The 23,313-nt window shown below is 39.1% G+C and overlaps 1 protein-coding gene across 1 annotated transcript in view; it reads right to left on the bottom strand.

Annotated features, from left to right (window-relative positions):
• Positions 1-2,583: 2,583 nt before the first annotated feature.
• Positions 2,584-23,313, bottom strand: part of LOC121630435 (ephrin-A5b-like) — an 88,746-nt gene continuing 68,016 nt past the window's right edge. Inside the window, exons 2-5 of the mRNA XM_041970719.1 lie at positions 16,270-16,562; positions 9,125-9,190; positions 8,913-8,993; positions 2,584-6,879 (exon numbers count right to left, since the gene is read on the bottom strand). Coding sequence (XP_041826653.1) covers positions 6,755-6,879; positions 8,913-8,993; positions 9,125-9,190; positions 16,270-16,562 — 565 coding nt within the window. The 3' untranslated portion in view covers positions 2,584-6,754. The remainder of the gene's footprint in view (positions 6,880-8,912; positions 8,994-9,124; positions 9,191-16,269; positions 16,563-23,313) is intronic.

Genomic DNA, 23,313 nt, shown 5'->3' with positions numbered 1-23,313 from the left:
ACATTATACATCTGTTGTCATTGATGTTTACACTGATACCGTTCACGTCTGACAACAGGAAACCGATTATAGTAGAAATCATCATTTAAAATATGAAATGCAGTAATGAAGACGCTAAAACAGGGATGCAGAAAACATTTTATTTAAAATTTTTATTAAAACATTTCTCTCTTGCCTCCACTTCTCCACATCAGCGTCCTAGCCTGCAGGTGGTAAATGCCTCAGTGCCACTGCTGGCTCGGTAGTTTGATGCCACAGTGACCTACGGTAAAGACACAATGGCAGTTTATATGAAAGCAAACATTATTATATATATGTACTTTATGGGTACTTTGCAGACGCTTATCTAAAGTGATTTACAATCAGCTACAGCTTAGTCAGCAGTACCATCGAAACGGGCCGGTTCTCTAAACCAGCGGTGTTTCCTAATCAGTTTTCAGATCAAAGACCATTTCGTTTACGCCAGAGACCCCGCAGTGCTTAATCTGGAGGTTCAACAATCATGAATAAACATACGGAACCTAAAGCATTAATCATTTTTAACACTTACAGCTAGGGATGCACTGATATGAAAATTTTGGCCGATACTGATATCCGATATTAATATTGTTGTTATGGCCGATAACCGATATTTACCGATGTCCATATATGCATTTTGTTTTAAAAGGTTTAAGATTATCAAATTCTGTACAAAGTGAAAATAAGGCAAACATTAGGGGTGTTAGCTTCCCACCATTGTTTGTGAAGTTCTGGATGGCAGTTTTTCAGAAGACATATCAAATTTGTGGTGCTATATGAGTTGACACAGCATTCTCCTCGCATTACTTCGAACTTTGCAGATATTGCATACTGCTTTTTGAGTACCTTCTTTTTACACCGTGAAAAATTACCACACAGCTGAAATTGCTTCTTGCTTCAGTTACATTCCACAATGCAGTGCTGCATCGCTGTCACATGTCCAAACATGACTGCATGACCAAACATTCCGACACACGAACACAATCAGCAATTATACGAAAATAAATATCGGCTGTTAATATCGGACCAGTTTTGCTTATCGGACCGATACCAATATGTTAAAAAATCGGCCGATACCGATATTAATGCCGATATATCGTTCATCCCTACTTACAGCCCATCTACATCCGCGAAATCGGCTATAAAACTGCTAACATTTACGTTGCTAACTCTACTGCAGCCTCCAACAAATGATCAGATCCATAACTGTCATCAGGGATAGAAGAGATAAGAAGCATGCTGCAGTTTATATTAGAATTATGATCAAATATCTTCATACTTACAACAGTAGAAAATAGTCTCCGCCTGCATCGGTACCGATGAGTCGGTGGCTGCCAGCTCTGAAAAAGAGGTTAAAAGTCCCTCCCCTTCCGCTACGTCAGCAAGATGGCGTCCGTTTAGTGCCTGTAGTGTCCATCGTTTCGCACTAGATTTTTGGCCGAGTTTAGGGCAGCATCTGGGTACTTTCAGTGCACTGAGTTTTTACTGAAATTTCTGTGTTAGCGCACTAAGCACTTAAATGTAGTGCTCGAAGTATAGAAGTGCGCGGATTGGGACACACCCCTAGTCAGTGTTGGGATGCTGCCGGGCAGCAATGACTCCAGGAATGTAACTCAAATGTGCCATCAAACGAGTCGGAAATGCACATTTTTAACTTCAGAAAGTTGCAAGAAGAAAGCAAGAGAAAAAAAGTTTCTTTCCATTTAATCTTTTCCTTCGGATTAAAATAATAATCAATGTTTTTTACTAAATGTTTGAGCTAGCCATTACTAATATTGTTACAATACTGAAATGGTCTAAACTAGACACAGTAATGTAATAACAAACACTTATTTTTGGCATTATACACATCATCATACCCAAACCAATGAAATTTTCTGAGAGACTGAGTTAAAAACGTCTGACAGGATTTGTCTCGTCATAGAAAATAACTACGATGTCATTGTTATGTCATCAGGGTAACCTATAATATGATTGGAGTAAGAGAAAGATGAATAAGCCTACATGGCTTTGATATGGACACCTTGGATGCGCTTGTTCTGTTGCTGATAAAAATCTGGCCAAAAACCAGAATGTTCAAGAAATTTTGCGGAAATTTTTCATCATTATTTGTGACAATGTTGCCCCAGTGACACCTTCAAGTACGTGCAGCGGGGTGATGAAAGGTGGCTAAGTCAGCACAGAAAAAGGAAACAGAAGAACTGAGACAAAGAAAGTGAGAAATTGAAGCAGACAGCAGGGGCGGCAGACTGGAGCGAAGAGCAAAAGAGCGTGTGAGACACAGCTTTCTTGGCAGAGCTCCTCGAAGTGCTGCACATTCCCGCAAGATTAATTGAAGCTGTTTCTGTTTTTGTTATTTCAGTCTGTGAATTACCTCCAGATTATAGAGAAACAGCTGCTCGCCCACTTCCCCTGGACTCAGCCCGTGTGATTATGCACCGCGTGACAACCAAGACAAACATCCAGCTCTCTGCCGAAGCTTTCTCGCTTTCTCCTTGCCCTTCCCATTTCACAAACCTTCACTCATTTACACCACTAGTAAAATAAATCACACAGGATATTTACAACGACAAAGAAATATTTATTAAATCTTTTTTTGTTTCTTTTAATTAGTCATAGCTGCTCCAACACGTGTATTTACAAAGACATGGCCTTTTTTTGTAGAAAAGTCTAGTGAGGAGGTTGAACAGGAAAAAGACAGAATTGCTTGGATGAGTACAGAAGAGGATGGGATTCATATAGGCACAAGAAACAGTCACTACAAGGTTGAAAGAAATGTGCAGTTTTGTGGCATATCCATGTCTCAGTTGGAAAAAAACGACAAAAACAAAACAGTTGTGGTTAATGGTACAAAACATTTTTCACTGCTAGATGCATTGACAAAAAGCACACAGCCATTTTTTTTAAAGATACAAAACATGAAGAACTGATGCTGCAAACCAAGGACAGACGATGTGGTGTTAGCTTCTAGCTACAAGGTACCAAAAATCAGGTGATGAAGTCCTTCAAAGACATTATCCACCCCTCTTGATGCACAGTATGTTAAAAAAAAAACATGTGAAACATCAACATTTGATGTGAAAAACTTCTTTTTTTCTCTTTTCTGCTGCCACAAACACATTGAGCTTTTACAGCATTACAAGTCAGTTACGCCAGTCGCAGTATCAGCAATCGTAAATAAAGAAGATGAAAAAAAAAGGAGCAAAGGTTTTCCAGCTCTTCGTGATCCATCAGTTCTTTGTTCGGGCCCTTTTGATTCATGATTGTAACGCGACCGTACTGCATGTTTGATATGTGCCTCGGCTCAAAAAACACGCGGTTTGTTTCTGTTTCCTATAAAAGACGTACAAAATGAAAGTCAGGATTTTATTTGTATCAAATGTTTCTTTCATGCTAAAAACATGAATGCGTCAGCTACGTCGCCTTTGAAAAAGCGGTGTGAAATAAAAAAAGAGCATCTAACACTGTATGTTACATCAGACTAACTGTTGGATACACGGTATCCACAAAATTAACGGGTCGGTTTGTCTCAGTTTGGCGTGGCTGAAGGCGAGGCTTTCAGATGGACGGTTGATGGACGGTTGATGGACAGGAGGAAAATAATTGTGATTAATCCCATTAGTTTTTCAAATGAATACCTCTTCAAATACTCCAGTTATGGGAAAGAAATTGGAAAAAAATTGGATTATAAATTTTCAGGTAACCACTATCTAATTCCCAAAAAATATTACCTTAATATAAAGTTGTTCAGTTAAGCCTCATTTATGCTTCCTTTAAGTGGGTAAAGGTATGTGCATGTTAAATGTCACATTCCACATTCTGTGTGCTTTACGTTGGCATGGTTGTTAGGCAACAATTCCACTAGAGGGCAGTGCAGAGTTCACTTCTCAGACAGTTTCAGACAACAGCAAACACGCCGCCAGTAGGATATCATAACAATGAACATTCCCAGGAAGACCCATAAAAAGAGGTAGATGTAGATGGTGGTCGTCTATGCGGCTATCAGATAGCAGCTTCTTCCTCTTCTTTGTTCATTTTGCTGTTTGTACGAGCTTTACTGAGCAACACTGCCCCCTACTGTTTCCGGTGGGACTGCTGAATCTGGCGACGCATCTTGAAGCTCTCTGAAAACGGACGGAAATACACAGAAGGAACGCAGAGGACAGAAAAAAGGCTCCGTCTGTATGTTTATTTAATGTAGAGAATAAATTAGGTTTTACATCATACAGCCTGCCAACAGTGGATGTGGGGTTTTTACTATTCATTCTTCATTCTGTTTTTCAATCATTAATGATAAATAGTTTTGAGGGAAGAAATGATAATTCTATCATAAAAAAAAAAAAAAAAAACTTTGACCAAATCAGTGCCAAATGTAATTTGAGTTTTTACTACAGATGGAAAAGGCTGTGCATCTATTAGACTGAGTTTGCAGTTCTGAGTCTGCATTTAAAAGGCTGGGAGGATCAAATAAAAAACCCAAACTTTGAACAATACGGTCTGCTCGGCTTTGGAAGATGAATTATTGATGAGACCCTTTCAAGAGAGGAAATGATCAGAAAATCTTCCACCCTGATCCAGAGCTGTCTTTGAAAATTAGTAAAGCTTTAATCTTTAATCTTCTTGGGTAGAAATTTATGAGTTTTTCTCTTTTTTGCCTTTTTTTTTATTAATTTGTTTAGACTTTTTCATGTGAAAAAACTTTGTAATATTCCAACTCATGAGATGAAAGCATTTCACTACTGTTTATTTATACTGTGCATTCTTAAATGAGGAATTTATGACCATAAACCATAAATTTTCTCTCTTATCTTGGTAATGACACTTTACACATAATCGGTTTGTTATCATATAATCATCATTTTAATTCTATAAATCTTATAGCGCCCAACTGAGTAAGAGGCAAAATAAAATTTTACTGCATTCCAGCTTTTACCAAAACTCAAATAAAGTTCTTTTAATGAATTTAAAATATTTATTATCTAATTTCTTATTGTCTAAAAACCAACAGTGTCCCTAATTTTCCCCAAGAGGTGCTTCCTTTACAGATAGTTGTGCTTTTGAGAAAGACTTTTGCCCAAAGAAATTCATCGCATGTTTCTTGCTCGGTTTTACCCCTCAGATCCACCGCTGGCAGGAGCTTCAGTTTCCCACCTTCCCTAGCGGTCCGCTTTTTATTCCAAAAATAACCTTTACAGGAGTACCGACAGTGTATTTTCTGTTCAGATGCCATTTTACACAACATCCGAGAAGGAAACTGAATAGTGCAACCAGCAACCCGACACGCCCCTGATCCACCTGCTTGCATTTGCTCACTGAATCACGTCTTTTAGCCACTTTGCTTCGACATTTAAAGAAGTAAATCTCCCAACCATTTCCATAAAATAAAAAAAAGAAAAAGACAAAAAAAAAAAAATCTAATTTCACCTTGTATTAGGTGTGGACACGTCCCTGAACTTTGTAAATTTGCTTCAATTTACAATAGCTGTGTAAATAGTGATTCACAAAAACAAGTCGTGGAACAGTTAAACTACATTTGTGACATTAGTTAATGACAAACTCAGAACACAAATATTCTACCTCTACACCCTGATGCACATCAGACTCTTCTTTTAACTTTCTTTCTTTCTGGACTTTCTTAAAAACAATGAAAAAACATCATTTTTGATCATTCAAAAACATACAAACCTTTTTTTGTATTAGTGTATAAAATGAGCTGTGTAATACGGACTAACGTAAAGAGTAAATATCTTTGTTTTTATTGCCTTTCTACTGTACTTACAGACTAAACCAGAAGAAAAAAAAAAGCAGAAGGACCTCACAATAAATAGGAAAACACATTTTGCCTCGCAAAAATACCATATCCACTTCTATTCGCCATTCAAATAGTTTACTGTACACCCGTGTTGGCTGCTACAATTCAATTATGTGATTTATTAAAAAACAGACAAAACAAATACATTAATTGATCATTAAATCGCCCCTATTCAAACACTAAAAGAAGAGTGCTTTAATTCTTTTTTTTTTTTTCTCTCTTTCTCAACAAGGGTCCTCCAGGGTCTGTAACGATGCATCCTTTCTAACCTGAGGGGAAGGTTAAGTCATCAAGGCCCGCCTCGTAGCCCCATGCTCTTAGCAGCAGTCTCCTAGCAACATCATCCTTCCTGGTTTTCTTCTTTTCCGGCCTGTTTGTGAACCGTCGCTCCCAGATCTTCCTAAATCCTCCTAAATAAAAATCAGCCGAGCTTCAAGTCGTGACATTTCCGAACACAAAATAAAGTAAGGTCTGTAAACTTTTGAAGGATCCTGCTGTGCTTCACCGTTCGGGCTAGGGAGTGTACTGATTGTGATGATAGTGTTTCGTGAGTGAATTTTTTTAAAAAGCATGTTTGTGTGCTCTTCTCCAACACAAATAATACATGGTATAATATCTGCATACTATGGATGGTAGCGAGGCAAACAGGTGGGAGGCGCTTCCATCTCGGGGCGCCTCGACTGTCAGCGCCTGCTAGAAAGTCAAGAATCAGCGTTTTTAAAAAGTCAATAAACAACGAAGGCTTCTCTGCTGAAGTCCCTTCCCTCTCTTTGACCAAGAGAGATTATTAGTGTTTTTGTACTTTTCTTTTGTCTCTTCTTTTTTATTTAAAAAAGTGCTCCTTGAGGGGAGGTGTTGCAGGGTAAAGCGGCCTGTGGTCCAATCAGGAAAGTTCATTGCTGTGGGAATTTCTGGGACTGGACGCTATAAAGACAAGATGGCAGCCAGCAGCATGAGGGCGGAGCTGAGCAGCAGGACTGAAAACTGGTGCCGACTGACAGAGTTCACGTCCCTTCTTGCTGGTTCTGGTGACTCGTGACTGATACCATCTGAGAGGAGAGGGAGGGAGATAATCATCATTAAAACAGAAAACAGCTGCACAACTAAGATTACTTTTTTTGACATGCGTGGAAAAATGTAAGTCTCATGGCTAAGCTTACGTCTAAGCTAATTGCTGTCTGGATCCTGACTTGGCATGCAACAAAGAAATAGTAAACCCCTGTTTAATAGCCCCGATACTATTCAGAATTGTACAATTTTAATGCATTTATTCTCTAATTAGTGGCAGAAATCTGTTTGCACAAAACAGCAAACTGATCACTGAAACACAATTTAGAGAAACTATAAAACAAAACTGAGAAGACATCTTTTTTTTTTAGTTAGCCCAATTAAAAATTTGTTATAAAATGGTCTATAAATGCCAGATCTTTGGATGTACATCTCCTTGAATATTTGCATCATGGATCCACATGGAAAGATGCCTGCCCCACTCAGCACTGGGGTAATCAATAGAAACATGTTTCTCTAATGGCAGAAAAACACTGCATGTTTAAAAGTCGTCCCCTGCTTGCTTTTAAGATCACAACTCAAAGATTAAACCTTACTGAAGAACACTGAAAGATAATGAATTTTGTGAGCCCATACTTTGATCAAATGCTGGTTCTGCCTGTTTAACTTTAACTTGACTGGGACAATGAGAGAGCGTTCAGAGCCTTGACTGTGAGGCACAGAGGTGGGAGTTTGATGATTGGGTGTTGCATTAGTGCAAAAGGGCTTAACCTTTTAAAACTTGAGGTACCCCAAAAAAGATAAAACCAGCTAGTGGAATTGCTCAAAAATGTTTTCAATTGCTATTTTAATCCCTCATTAATAACAAGAAAAATTGAGACTCCTGGCCACCTTCCTCATCTGGGTCCCAATTGTGGTATCTCAGGTACCTCCCTGAACTTTGAGAAGAGGTGGTGCCGAACCTCGTCTGAACTTTCTGTACTAAAACCTTCATTTTTTCTGCTTCACTTTATCTGTTGGTTGCCGAGATATTCTCATTTCATTGTGGGGGTGTGATTTTTTTGTGTAACACACAGGCCTCACAAAGGGTTAAAGATGACACAATAAATACCTGTGTATACATCAAAACACTGGCTGAGATGGAAAATTCTAAGTGATGATATCAAAACACACTGACAAAAAAGTTTGCTGTCACTGAACATTATGAACTGGAAAAGAAAGTCAACATTATTACGTCAACAAGAGCACCTCTGTTGTTAAAGACAAAGTGAAACGATGGGATTTTTACTTAGCTGGATAGATCTGCTAAAATGTATATATAATTTTAAAAAAATATCAGAATAATGGCAGAAAGTCTCTCTGAATATCTGTATGATACAAAAAATATTTTAAAAAATTAATAAAAATACTTCTACAACTGTACTTGAACTCATGCTGTGCACATGTCCAAAATATGGACTGTTTCTTATCTTATATCTTATACTAGTATGGAGCTGGGAGTTAACTTGCATACATTTAACAGGTTTCAAAGTGGTCTAAATGCTACAAAGTGCATAGTTTGTATGAAATGTACAAAACTTAAGGTTTTCCATGTGGCGCCAACTTGTCCCCAGGTATATTGTCAGACATTTTAGTATGCATCATGACAATTTACCTGGAAAAAAAGATTTTAAGAAGCTAAAATAGAGCTCACGGCCACCTTTTGACATACAGTACCTGTCAAAAGTTTAAAGATACTTTCCCATTAAACCTGATGAAAAGTGTGTTGACATTTTTGACTGGTACTGTGCTTCAGTTGGCAAATCATTAACCCACCAGTTCTCCTGCACTGGGACAAAAACTTTAATTGAAAAGTAAAGTTGTAACTTACTTTATGCTAGATTATCAGACGCTATAAGCTACAGACTGGGTTCTGGTGAATAGAAAATTATATTTATAATCATTAAGTTTCATAACTCAAGCTGTTTATGTAAAGAAAAAATGCTCTAAATGTGAGCACAAGTAGTACCAATTGATGTAATATTTTTCTCTAGCACACAAACATAAACATTATGGACTGTATATTCCCACAAACCTCTGGGTTCAAGCGAATTGTGACTGTTGTCGTCAAAATCGACTCCTTCCTGCACGCTCCCAGAGTTTTTCACACAATTGTCTTTGGAAAACAAAGAGGGGAGAAGAGATTGGAAGATTAAGTCAAACATCTCGGGCCTGCAGCCTGATCACAAGCTGGAGCACAGCAGAATGGAAAACTGGAGAAGGAAGACACAACAATCCGTGACTCACTTGGAGGCCTGACGAAGACTTTGAGTCGAAGGCAGCTCCTCCTTCCTTTGACGTCGGTCATGGAGGCTGTGAACGCACGACACAGTAAAACAGGAGATATTTGAGTCACATTACCTTCAGTTTTACGCATTAGAAATACCTAGCCTGATGTAATCTACAGCTGTGTGACAATGTGAAATGTCATTGCAAATGAAAATGTCAGTTTAAATGTCAGAATTATTACTGCACTTGAACTTTTTAACCTAACAACAGACATAATTAAGATATTAAAAAGCATAAAAAGATGAAGGTGTCAAAGCCTGCAGGTATCGGCACTGCAGCCCATCAGGCTTAATTTCTCACTTCATTTATTCTTTTAATACCCAATTTGAGCACCTACTACATTTTTTAAACTTACATACATTTCTGGTTTTAACGATAACATATCAGTATGTTTTGTATTTAAAGGTTAAATATAAAATAAAGAAATTTTGCCATCTTGTACAGAAGCTTAATGTTGTCACCCCACGAAAAGAAAAACAGGAGCTCATAATACAATGTAAGATGTTTATTGTTCTAACAATATATTTGTCAAGTAAAAACTTTATATTTTTATGCTTTCCAGTAAACCGGCAAGAATCCAGCTGCTTCACAAGGTAATGACACAAATGTATTCTATAAAATAAAAAAATCTAAATGGTGAAATGTGTATGTCTCTGGCAATAATATCTGGGGTAATATGAAAATAAACTTTTTTTACTTGATGTTGTATCTACCAGCAAAAATAAATATTCAGATCACATGTATCTGAAGTGTTCGGATACATGTTGAACATACTCTGACAACAAAACATAAAATACTTTGATATTAGTCCTAACTGTTAGATGAAGGAACTTAACAGTTAATGTGGGGCTCAAAATGCAACTCTGGACGGGCTTGAAGCACCAACAAGTACACAGAAGGAATACAGAGAATGCAGCAGTATGTGTTTCACCGAGATATGGCTGCAGGAACATAACCCGGGCAAATTTTCCTATGGGGACAATAAAGTATATCATATTGTATTATATTGCATCGTATCTTGTTTACACACTACTTTAAGACTGTACAAGCAGATTGAAACAATTAAGTTGGTGGAAAGCTGAAAGGAGGAGCTCCTGTAGTACTTTTAAACTTAAACGTGTCACTGTAAAGGAAAAGTTCTGCACACAAGACATTGACCTGTCAGCAGTGAGTTTTGAGCTCCTGGAGCTGATTGTCCAGGGAAGAATGCTGTATAAGCTGCAAGTCTTCAGTTCCTCTACACAACACAATGAGAGTGTTCAGTCAGAGGCTTCTTCAAGAAGCAGCGAGATGAATGAATATGATAGAATTAACATAAACAAACATAAGATATAACCTTATTTTAACATAATGTCCCCTCAGCAGTTAAATAAAGTATTATTCATTTAATTTAATTTTCATTTTCATTTCATTTTTCAAAAAAAAAAAAAAAAACAACAAAGAGTAGCATTTCCTATGATGCTGGTCAGCAAGTAGACAGTGGTGCTCTCTATGATCCCCAAACTCACTCAACATTTTTTATTTTTACTTACTTTATAACTTCTCTTCAAGCACTAAATCCACCCTCACTTAAAAACCAGTGAAACAAAAGAAATGAATAATCTGACAAGGTCGATTGTTCCTTCATCAGAGTTATTCCACACTTATCTTCCTTTTGAACAGAGACTAAAGAGCTTTATCTCACAGCCTGAGCTTCCCTCTCATCCTGATGTAAAAGGGTTTTATTTTCCATATTTCATGTCAATGTCACCCTCCTATTTCCAAGACTAATTTGGCCGTGGGCAGTCGTTTCTGTAGAAGTGTGGCACACCATAATGCTCACCTACAAAATCTCATTTCCCCTGTTTCCCGATTGTGAAAGGCAGAGATTAAAAACTTTTTTTTTTTTCAATTTTCAAGTAATACTGAAGGTATCCAGCTGTAACTAATGACTTGAACTTTTATCAGGCGTGTTTTTTTATGTTCTGTCTGCCCTTATCTTCACCCGACAGTAGATTTTGTCTTTGTATCTCATGTCTCAATAGCATGACCTCTGTCATTTCCCACAGTCTGCCAACTGTCTCAAACTGTGCTTGATCTGAATGCACAAACACACACATTTAAAACTCTGCAACGGTCCATTGAGCACATATGCATGCGTGTATGAATGCTGTGGTTTCCCGTGTATGTGCATCTGTGCACAAATGTGAGTAGGACGTGTACACAGTTTGTCCACAGACCCCTCTGCTCCCCCGTCACCCAGTATGATGGATTCTGGCCCAGCGGTAAATTCCTGATAAAAGTAAAGCGTGTCAGTGTTTCCACTGTCGCAGATGACTTGAGCTCTTATTTCAAAAGACACTTTATCAGATGCCGTGTGGCTGTGAGAGCAGATAAAAATCATCTTTAAACTCTTGCACGAGAGGCATATTGGAAGTGAAGCGACCGCGGGAGGAAATAAACTAAAGAAACATTGTCAATCACGCTGCTTCTGTCTGTGTCAGCGGGTATCGAGTAACTTACCTCGCACCGCGTCAGTGGCTGGAACAGAACTTAACTCAACTTAAGTTTCTCTTTTGTGTGTCTTCTGCTCTTTTTGTTGAGATTTCCTCTCATTTTATCAGACCCACACAAATAAAAAGTACACTTCTGCACTCTTGTACATAATCTCTGGAGGAAGAATGAAGAAATTTGCTTGACTTTCCTTTTAAAATTGCCAACAAATCTCATAAATCATTTGGATTAGAGCCTTAGCCAAGACTTATGCTTTTGAAATATTCTCTTGATAACTTTCCGATGAAAATGATGAACTTTTTAGTCAGTGCAGTGTCAGGAAACATGTGTTGACTTCTTCAAGCTGCTGTTTTTATTGGACCAGCAGCCAAATCCCTAAATACACTTTTGTGCACTGATATGTAAGACAGCAGAGAAGCAAATCTTCCAGTCGAAGAGGATGGAGGCTGAATTTTCACTTGATGAATTACTGTTGATTTTCTGCGTATGTCACCGGCTGACCAGAAAAGCAAAAGGAACTGCAGTATATCTATTTTTTGAAGGACTATTTATATGTTTTTTTTTCAAAGAGACCAAGAAATGCATGAAGTTCAAAGTAACCATAGCAACAGTACATACACTTCCTACTTCACTGCCAATTAATTCAGCGCAGACACCGATGCCATGTGCAACATATGTAGTTGGTTTAAATGATAACACGCCAACATCTCTGTGACAAACAAGCTGTTCTCATTATCTTTATGAATAAGTTGTTGATAAAATGAACTGATGAAAAAAAATTAAATAGACTTTCAGCTAATTGGTTCAAACTCTGTATAATTATTTAAAACGTGTACTGATTTAATGCCTTGTTTAAATGTAAAGGATAAGCTTCATAAAACCTTGTTTTCTAATATTTATCAGCTTCATGTGTTGCTGCCATTTTGTCATGCTTGCTTTCTTTCATCTCACTTTGTCACCCCTTCTGAGCCACCATCCCAACACACAACCACCCAACTGCACCACCTTTCTCTCATGTCTGCCACTGAGGTCAGAGTCTGGGTTTTCTGTCCTCCAGCAACGCAGCCGTGCTTTGCCAGCACTGTAACTCCAGCTCTGCCTGCAACTCTAGACCGCAGAGTTAGTCAGGTCATCCGGATGCTGCTTCACCATGACGACGAGATGACAGCAAATACCACAGTCACACGTTTTACACGTTCGGTCATGTGCCGTGGCATTCACGAACACACGATACAGCACATATCGCACATGCCGTGTGGGGCCAGGCTCTGGTGCAACTGTGAGGTGAATGGATCCTGATATTAATACTCCTAGATCCAATGTTTTTCTTGTGATCATCGACTTATCTCAGGGAACAAAGCCTTTTTGTCTTAGCCTCAGCTGTGAGATGCTAAAGGGGAACTGAAGGGGCACTGTGCTGCCGGGGTTCATGTCATTATCGATGTAGATCTGCAATGTCTGCACCGAGCGGGACCCAGGCGTTTGAAGCATGAGGGCTTTGCAGGGAGACAGTCATCTTTCTCACACAGGGAGAGCCAGACTCTCAACTGTCTCCTCTGAAAATTGGATTTCTATCCCCCGAGATTAGGATCAGGCTTCCCCTGCTCTACTGTGGCTCTATTAGAAAAACATGAGGCCAGGAGGAGCTCATAGCACAGACCCTGTCGTCATCGTGGTGACCTTTGACCTTTTGGGACTAGTTGAAATACTGATCCCACACCAGGGCAGCTTTTCCTTAGGTGTCTGCCTGTCAGCCAAACAGACAGGCCCACAACCAACCGCAGGTGTCATCCATTTGACGTGAGCCCGGCCCTCTACCCCATGCCTGGGGCAAATGACGATCACCACAGAGGAGGACAAAAGACTGTCTGTCTTCATTGAGACGAGCAGACATGAACCCCCTTCAATATGTCATATAGATATCCGCTTCACAGATTCAAGCCATATTATGTGTACCGAATGGTATTCACTGTCATTTATGGTTGAGCTTCGGTGGATGTACAAGCTCAGCATGTATTCTGACACCGATACCAGCAGCTAACAGAGCATATTTTACTCTACCACAGTAGTAAGGATCTATCTGGACATTATTCTTCATATGGAAACATATTTATTTATTTGTTTGTTTGTTTATTTTAAACTAAGATCAGTTTGAATTCAAGCCTTTAAGACAGACTTTACTGAAATTATGGGAAAAGTTTTAAATTATTCTTATAATTTGGCTGGAATCAATATAAAGAAACTCATCGTTTCACATTTTTGTTTAAAAATCCAAGTTAGAAACCCGGGGGGGGGGGGGGGGGGGGGGGGGGCAGCTTATAACTACTGCTGTCTTGCTAAAAACATGCTAATGCTTCGCACTATATTAACAATTGATAACATCCAGCAGTTGAAAGTCTCATCTGTGCTTTTTTCATTAAAAATGTTTGAATTAACTCCACCATAAGAAATGTTGCTCATAATTACAAACTTCCAGAGAATGATCAAGGAACATGTTAGCTTCTTTAGCTAATGGTTCTTTCTTTATTTATTTAGCCGTACATTTTTGTTAATTTCCTTTATCTCCCTTTTAGTTGCATAAATTTACAAGCGAAACAGCTTTAAGAAACTTATTTTACTTTACTTTTCTGATGCATAATAGCAATAAAGTTAGCGACAATAACATGAGTAATAACCAGGATAGTCTACACTAAAACCAGGGCTAAAAGGAGGGTTTATATACCAGGTGCTTGAAACATGACTTCAAATGATGGCTAATATTGCTCTAAACCAGTTAACTTGTTTTTACCTGAACTGTTGCTCCTTGCTGTCAAAAAAATCCATAAATGTTACACTAAACCTACTCATTTTCTTGCTGACTATGGAAGCTGAGAGCGGCCACATATATTTTTGATGCTGATATCTCAAGATCACTATTTAATTATTCAAGATCAGAAAGCTAATTTGTTATCTATAATGAATGGACTTTTATCTTGAGAAATCTGTCTTTTTTCCCTCCAGATAACCACCTGTTGTTACTGTTTATCAAAAGATAATGAGCTTCCTCTGTTGAGATCACAAAATGATCAAGGTTAGCCAGAAAACAAGGGGTTGGCATCAAATTTAATTGGAAATTGGTGTAATTTTTGCTTTACGATTGGTTTTATTATTTTCAAAACCTTTTTTTTTGAGATAACAAAATTATTCAATTATTTCAAGAAATAAACCATTATTTCATTATAATGATGATCATTGTACAAAAGAATAAACATATAAAAGAAAGCTTTAAGGCTTCACAGTACCCATCTTTCCAGACCACACAACATAAATGTTCTGACTATAAGCCCTTTGTAATTTCCTGGAGGGCTCTTTGTCATTTGTTTTTTCAACCCATGCCAAGGCTTGTTCTCAGAAAAGAAAAGACAAAACATGAATCTCATATAATGAGTCATTAATCTGAGTCAGCAAGAGACAGCTCATATGGCCTAAAACTGCTCAAAGCCATATGGACTGCCCCTCTGCATTTTTTCCTCATCATCGAATTCTACAAGAACTTTGCTTTCACACAAATCTCAGAGCCAAATCAACAAATGAAGCAGAAGTAAGAATGCAATGACTTTTCTTATAGACTTCCAAAGAACTGCTCTAACATCAACTATTCTTTGGCATGGCTGTTAGTAGATCACAATTTACCAAACAATGCAATCACACTTCAAGCTTAGGAGCCAAGATGAGCCAAGGAACAGAGATCCAACAGAAACATAAACTGATAGGTTATACTTGAAAAAAATAACAAAAAGATGGATGAGTGTTAGGTTAAACTTGCATGATGAAGGTTTTTAAATGATCTGAACTCGGCTGTGTCAGTCACAATTAAAATATATCCTACTGACCTTTAAGTTCTTTAAAGAGAACATCATAAAGGAGCACTGAAACCAAAGACTGATTAGATTAGCCAGAATCTTCCTAAACACCTCTTTGGGTCTGGAAGCAATGCTAGAAAGTTCCACCAGCACAGGAGGGGGTGTATGAAAAAAACCTATACACTCATTCTCTATGGGTTTGTTATCTTTATTCTCTTCTTTGTTGTGGTGCCAAAACACTACTGGCTTTCCACTGACTCTTCCACTCCTTATAACTGGTTCCTGTTAATACCCTTGAAGTTCTTGCCTGACCTCAAGTGTCAGCTAAATACCTTAAATCTACCACTGTGTCTTATTTAGTCCATCTCTTCTGCCCCTGCAGGGCACTGACTTCACTTATGAAAACACGACTTTCCCAGCTGCTTGTTTTGTCGAGTCTTCTCACGAGGAGGAGAAAGCTGAGCTCAGCCAGTCAGCAACAAAAGACACTTCAGGCGAGACCTCGCCAGTAGATATGTTTTCTTCCCTCTGGCTCGTGTTTTGGCCCTCATTTCAAGGTCTTGCAAAACAAGATTTGAATGTTGCTTCAGCATTATTCCAAAGTGTCATTTAGATCAATCATCTGTTGTAATGTTGTGTTAGAACTTAGTGGTGTTGCTAACAATCAAAACTTAAAGATTCTGCTGACAGTCTGCTTAAGTTTTTGTCTTCTTGGAATTCAACTTAAGAAGTATGACCACGAACGAAGGGAAGGCAGTGCATACTCACAGATATAATAATACTCTCTGCCGGGGCGGAATTCGAACCCTAAGGAGAAGGGAGTGAAGAGCTGGAACTTCTCAGAAAACTTCAGTGGTCCGTTTGGTGACAGAGGCCTGTTGCACTCCCAGCGTTTGAAGCCCTTGGCAGTGTGGTCGCAGGAGCTGTAGCCGTCATAGTTGACCATGTAGAGCACGTAACGTTCGGCCCGATCGTCAGAGACCGGGCTGGCGTAGTGTGGACAATAGACGTCCAGGTAGTCGTTGATGCAGACGTCAATGTGGTAATCACCCCGGTAAAATCTAAAGGGGAGACAAGAAAGTAGAAATATTAATCTCAACAAGGAAAGATTAAATTCACTTCCATTCAGCTTTATTTGTATGGCGCCAGATCACAACATCATCCGAGGAAAGAGTTGCCCTGTATGCTTGAAAAGTTAAGTTAAACTGCAAGAGATGCATCCTACTACTCTGGTTGTGTTTACAGGCTCTCATCATGTCTGCCACAATCACCCGGAGCCTTTTATGTGACTTAACAGAGTCCTCTTGCAACCCAGTTGCCAACCCAGCAGAAACCTCTTATAATACACACTAGTAAGTCCTAAGCCATATATCAATGTTGGTGCTCAGCAGCGATGACTTATGCTGGTGGTGAAATTAAAGTCCCTCTGCGTTACAGGGCTAATCCCCTGGTTAGCATGTGCCTTTAGCAGCTTTAAGAGAATACTGTTGTAGAATGTGATTTTCATTAGCCACATATGACAGATTGATGTAAAAGCCCCTTGTGGAATCTGTGAGTCTGGGAAAAAGAGGCCTGCTCTCAAGCCTTGTCTCAATATAGCCCCAAGTTTCTTTGGCTGGTGTTTGCTGTAAACCAAGTGGACAGGAGACAGGGGAAAGAAGTGCAACTACAAGATATGCTGGATATTCATTCCTAAGAAGTGACTGGAAAGACATATTCCCATAGGCGTTGTATAAGGTTGCATTTCTGAAGCTTTAAACGGAGACAGATTAGGTTTGGACAGCCGGCTGGTTGTGTCTGTATAGCTGCTAATGGCCTGTGGTTCAGTATCACTGACATACTGCGGATGTCTTCAATACCGCACCTCAGTTCATTGACTGGGAAAGAGACTGTGCTGGAGCATGCAGCAGACTGATGATCTGATACCAGTGAGGCCTTGACCACCACAGGGGGTTTCTACCCTAACTTTTCTCTTTGCTTCACTGGCCACAGATAGCTAACAGGCTAACTGCTGCTGCTCCATGAAATAAAGGGAGTAACAATCAGCTGATTTTAAGCCAAGCTGAGTTGGGGATGCAGCTGTTGCTGCAAACGTGTGCATGCTCAGAAGCATGAATAGCATACAGGGAGGTGTGTGATCGTCGTGGCCTACTGGGAGTATCAGGTTGTCGTTACACAGATTGTAAATGTGCTGCCGGATTAGTAGCCATCCTACCGGGTTTGCAAGACCCACAAGAGCGGATGTGTGTGACTGCATAAAAGCCAGGTGTGTGAGGGTGTCTTGTGGCATTCAGTCATATTTCAATCTTTTCATCCTCTAATTATAGTCTGGTAAAATGTGTAAACCAAAAGCACTTGCTTTCCTCCCCTCTGTTTGTTCCCCCTCCAGCACCAGCTGAGCACTTTGCTCCAGGCAGGCACAGCATGGACTTCCTTTCGCCTCAGTTTCAGGATAGCTTACTGATATTTTGACTACCAGTGGTCAGCCGGCTCCATAGAATCATGTCTCTATCAGAAGCACTGTGGGTATCCTGCTTTGTATTCCTGTCTTTACTAAGCAGTGAAGGCTAACTTCCGGCTTTTGTAAGTGTCAATTGCCGTCAATCAAACCTGCCCCAGGAGTAACAGCTAAGATTAGTTAGGATTAAGAACAGCCTGTAACTAATGCCTTTGTGATGGAAGGGTGGGAATATGGTTCAAGGAGGATATTTGTAGTGAAAATATCTATTTGTGCCTGGAGTGGAGCAGTGTAAACAAGCACTAACAAGTATCTCAAAAATTGTCTCCAGTGACTGATCCGATTTTTTTTCTGCACCTAAATCAGAAATATATGCATGCAAGTCATAATTTAGTCAATGTTTCTGTATAAGAAATCAATATAATCAAAGCCCAGGTGTTTACTCTGCAGTGTTAGAGGACACTTCTCTGCTTCTTGGATAAAACCAAGGACAGCTATTTAAACTATTTTTCCTGAAGAAGAAAAATAGAAAAAAATTGGTTTAGTAGGCTACTTTTTATGGGTAACTGCACTTTCTGCCATTACAAGACCAGAGGCACAGAACTTTGTGATGAACATTTTACAAGCAGTGCATAAACCCAACCATACCTGCACAGCTGGAGCAAAAGTCTTGATCCACCCTATATTTCTTGTCACTTTTTTGCTTCCAGAGGACAGATTTTCTTGTAATCCTCCAAAGTGCCATTCGTTTTTCAGTCTTTCTTTGAGATATCTTAACAGTTTATCTCTGGATTTGGCTGTTTGTTTCTTTCACTCAGTCCATTTCAGGGAAATGTGATTATTTATATTTTGAGCCAATGACCTGTGAAACATTTAAGCGTAGAAAAAGCAACTAACACACATTTGTGTCTACCAATCAGATATAACTTAGCCCCAAACCACTTTTTGGTATCTTTAGGCACTTTGCTAGTAGCAGCCTGTTACAAAAACAATATTTGTTCCCATTTCATGGCGAAAATACCCAAAAACACAGCATATGCATCCTTAAAGCAAATTAGAGAAAGTGAAAAAAGTTTGGAAGAATAAGTGAAGCTAAGACCTCTTCATGGAAGGGTGGCTGTCAAGAACCTATTCATACGAAAGGGAAAACAGGAAGAGAGGCAGAGGAAAGTCAAAAGAAACAAGAATGAGCAACAGGTGTTATGAAGTGATGAATCGTCTCCATAACCGGGACCCTCAAACATTACTGAAGCAAGTGGGATCATCTCGACAAAGAATGTAACAAACGGGAACAAACAACAAGTAGCCTGGAGATTTATTCCTGGAAGAAATTACAACAAAGCTAGTCGTTGTAACGTCGACTAAAGGCCCATTAAGCTTTAAGCTCAAGACTGATTCGGAGTCTTCTGTCCGTCTAATACGTCTTTTTTTTTTTTTTTTTTTTTTTTGCTTTATATACTGAATTTCTGTTTATGTTTGATCATTTTTTCACTATAGTGCTGATCCTGTTATTTTCTAACATTAAAAAAAATTAGGGGACTTTTGCACAGTCTGGTACACGAATAAAAAGGAAAAAAATACATCTGGAGAAATCAGCAAATGAGAAAACTCAAAAAGAACAAAAGACAAATAAGCAATTAAGTCCTACACTTTCTAAGTACTGCTGAGCTTCATTTAACTTCAGCTCATATTGGTACTGCTGTCTGAATCTCATCCACCTCTACAGCCATAATACAGATCAATACAATTTACTATTGGGTGCTGCAGAAAATATCATAGGAGATCATGTGGAATGCTTGCAGCAAATAAACAGAGATATCACAAGGGGAACGCCCGCAACAAGGAGCGGTGAGGTGTGATGTGAAGTGGCTAAAAAAAAAAGGCAATCCAAACATTCCTCAGTCACCTTTATGTGAGGGTTGTTGCACCCATCAGATGGGTAAGGATGGCGTGTCATGGTGTGAAATCCCCTCAGAAACAATTGCAGCTGATTAATCTGTAGCAGTCAATGTGATACACTGTTGATCTGCTTCACTTTTATCTTTTGACAGGTAGAATTAGATTGTAGGGTCAAGATTGCTTAGATATCCACCAGAGGGCAGCACAGATTGCTTTGAGCAGCGTAAATGGCGTGTCATAGGGCTACACATTGCAGGTGCTGCACCCTGAGGCCCCTGATTACCTACAGGCCCTAGAACAACATTCATCCCTTTATAGCTTGGGTGACCCGTTTCTTGTTTTTGCTTTCAGTGCGTTCCTTCTCTGTCCCTTTTTACAACCAGAACTTCAGCTATTGAACTGAATTGAAGGGTAACAACTGCCTAAAATTATGCTCCCAAGTGGCTGGATGGATTGTCGGCATTTATGGCAAAGACAGTAAAAATGCATAGCGGGTCAAAAAGCGAAAATAGATTGAGCCAGATGTTTGCCAGCTGGAGGCTATAAGGAGATTTTGAGTGGCACAAGTGAAATATTGAAAAGAAACAGAGCTATAAACACACAGCCTGAGTCAAGATGTAAAGAGACACATGACACTTGCTATACTCTCTTGCCTTATGGTTTCATCTTTTAAGCCAAAACCTTTCCTGCTGTTTTTCCTCTGATGTGATTCTATACTCTGTACCTCACCATGAGACTATGAGAGTATCCATCACCCACTTCACTGTGAGCATAAAACGTTGATTTATTTGTCCAGATTAAGCCTCCAACGTAATATTAGCAATTTTCAACATTGCGCCTTCTTCACTTTCATTACAAGGGAAGATTTATTCTCCTTTATTTTTCCAAATGGCTTGTTGTTTATAGGCGATTTAGAAATCGTTAAGCCTTCGCAGAGCTGATCGAAGCCATTTCAATACGTGTTTTTCCTTTTTCTGTTCTTCTGAGCAGCATGAGTGGAGAAAGCTGATCGAGGGTTTAGGGTTTTGATTGCAGGAGGCAAAGAAAATGATGAAGAAAATGAAAAAGAAGGTCTCAACGGTTCAGTATCAGTTATAAATGTGTCATAATGAGCTGTTAACTAAATAAAAGAACTAATAATCCATTTGTCCCCCGGGAGTAATGATTCCCTGATGGATGAATTACTCACAGCCAGTTTGAGGGCCTAATCAATGAATCAGTAACCAGAGCTCTTAACAAAGCACACATCGAGGGATAATCCCTCTTTCCAGCCAGCTCCCCCATTTGTTTGCTTTCTTTAGCCCATCTGTTGTGTTTGTGTCACTCAGTGGCCTGGCAACAGGTAAGGAATGGCAGAGCAGGAAACAAGGGGGACATGGGATACGAGAGCAAAGCAGAAAATATTTGTCTGGATTTTTATGTTCTACTTATTTGTTAAACCAATTAACACGTCTATCTAAGATCAACTTTACTAAAAGATCTTTATTTGCTGCCTCTTTTGTGCTAAATTATAGAAGTTCTTTCCAGGGAATTTTGAAGGAGATTCTTGAGAAATTGTTGAACCATAAATAAAGTGTTTTATCTCCAAACATAAGGGCTTGAATAATATTCTAACCTCTCTGTGATGCCAGGAAATTACATTCTGGGGGAAACTTAATTCTTTATGTATTTGCTTTCTAATTTATTGTGATGAATAAAACTGGAAAATTGTCTGCACACACATCCTATCAGGATACATATGTCACAAGCTGTCACATTTTAAATTTTAAACTTTAATAACACTGTTGTCCGCTTTAATCACTGAATCTGTACTGTTAAATAAACTACAGTTTGTCATAAAAAAAAATCCAGATTGTTTTTTATTTCACATTTACATCTTTTTAATGTTTAAAACACAAAAACTTGTTAAAACCTGGGAATTTTAAAAAATTGTTTTTTTCAAGGAGGAGGAAATTGTTTCCCACAATATAGCTTTCCGAAGAATTGTTTCAGATTATCAACATGTCTGTGGTGTGGACGTATTTTAAGTGCAAACCTACAGTGGGAAGAACTTATGATTCAGTGTCTTACATGCAGTATAAAGAGTCAGTTTGGAGAAGCAGGGATCGGCTAGCTAAGCTAACTTGCTTAGTTAGCTTTGCACAAACTGGCCCAACAGTAGTCTTCATATGGAAAAATGTAGAGCCAGTCTAGATACATGCCTGACGTTATAATGCAATGTTTATTTATAGAGATAGGAGTTGTTTTAGATCTTGAAAATTAGCTTTTGCCAGAAGTTGGTTTTAGTAGCTTTTTAGCCTAGCTAGCTAGTTAGCGTCCTCCCTGCTAACTGCTGTCTACTGCAAGTCACTGACTGGTCAGAAGTAGTTTACATAATCCCAGGTGAAGGGGGGACGACGACACCTATAGGAGCTTTTTTATTTTCTTTTTTCAAGTTAATGAGAACAAAAGCAACTCATACATACAAACAAAAATGAGCTTGTCTTTACTTGGATTACAGAGCAACGAAAATGTCAAAATAGACACAGCATGACTTTGTATGACTTCGGTGTGTAATTTAAAAGGAGATACTCGGTTTTAAATAAGTGGAATTGGGACCAAAATCTTGATTAGCGCTTGTTGTAAAGTGAAAAAAGAAGGGATGAGACAGGAGTAAAAAAAAAAAAAAAAAAAACCTGAAACAACCAAAGGGCAGCATAAAAATCAGGGAGGAGTAGATCCAAATTACTGAATATAATAAGAAAGGTGGATGGCAGAAGTAAAAGTGAAAAGAACACCAAAATAAATGCAAGAAAAAAGAAGGCAGGACAAAACAAGAGGGCAGAAGTAGTGGTGCAAGGGAGTCAGAGGAGAAGATAAAGCCCCTCCTGTTGTTTTCTTCATGAACACAATCAGGTCAGATAGGGGACAGCTTCCAGGGTTATTCCACAAAGAGAAAAGAGATGCTTTTCAGTTACAGTCACACATAAGCTTCTGTCCTCACACACATACGCACATACAATGCCTGCACTGGAAGATGAAAACACACAAACTGCAAACCTCACGCTGCTTCTATATCAAGTCCTTAAACTAAGTTCAACAAAAACCTTAACGACACATAATCAGAATGCACAGTTCCTGATCACAGCCTCTAGGGGGAGCTATGCAAGAGACTTATCAGCCGCTCATCATGAGATGATGTCACCTATGGGGTCTGTCCACCCTGCTGCCTTTAGGGTTAGGAGGTCTCCATCACCCTCCCTCCACCTGTCCCATCATTCATAGCTCTCCACCGCTGGGAAGTTAAAGCCATTACTACTTAGCTCGCTAATTATATACACACATCTGTCTGCAGCCTCACAAGCACACACAGAGAATGTATTTAAACACATAATGTGCCTGCCAGAGGGCTCGGTCCGGCTGGGTGTTGACAGCAGAGAAATGAGGAAGGTAGAGCCCCTAAACTATAGACAGTT

Source organism: Melanotaenia boesemani, chromosome 19, assembly GCF_017639745.1.
Source record: "Melanotaenia boesemani isolate fMelBoe1 chromosome 19, fMelBoe1.pri, whole genome shotgun sequence".
Taxonomy (NCBI): domain Eukaryota; kingdom Metazoa; phylum Chordata; class Actinopteri; order Atheriniformes; family Melanotaeniidae; genus Melanotaenia; species Melanotaenia boesemani.
The sequence above is the reverse complement of the archived record's forward strand: the minus strand, read 5'-3'. Positions and strand labels throughout refer to the sequence as shown.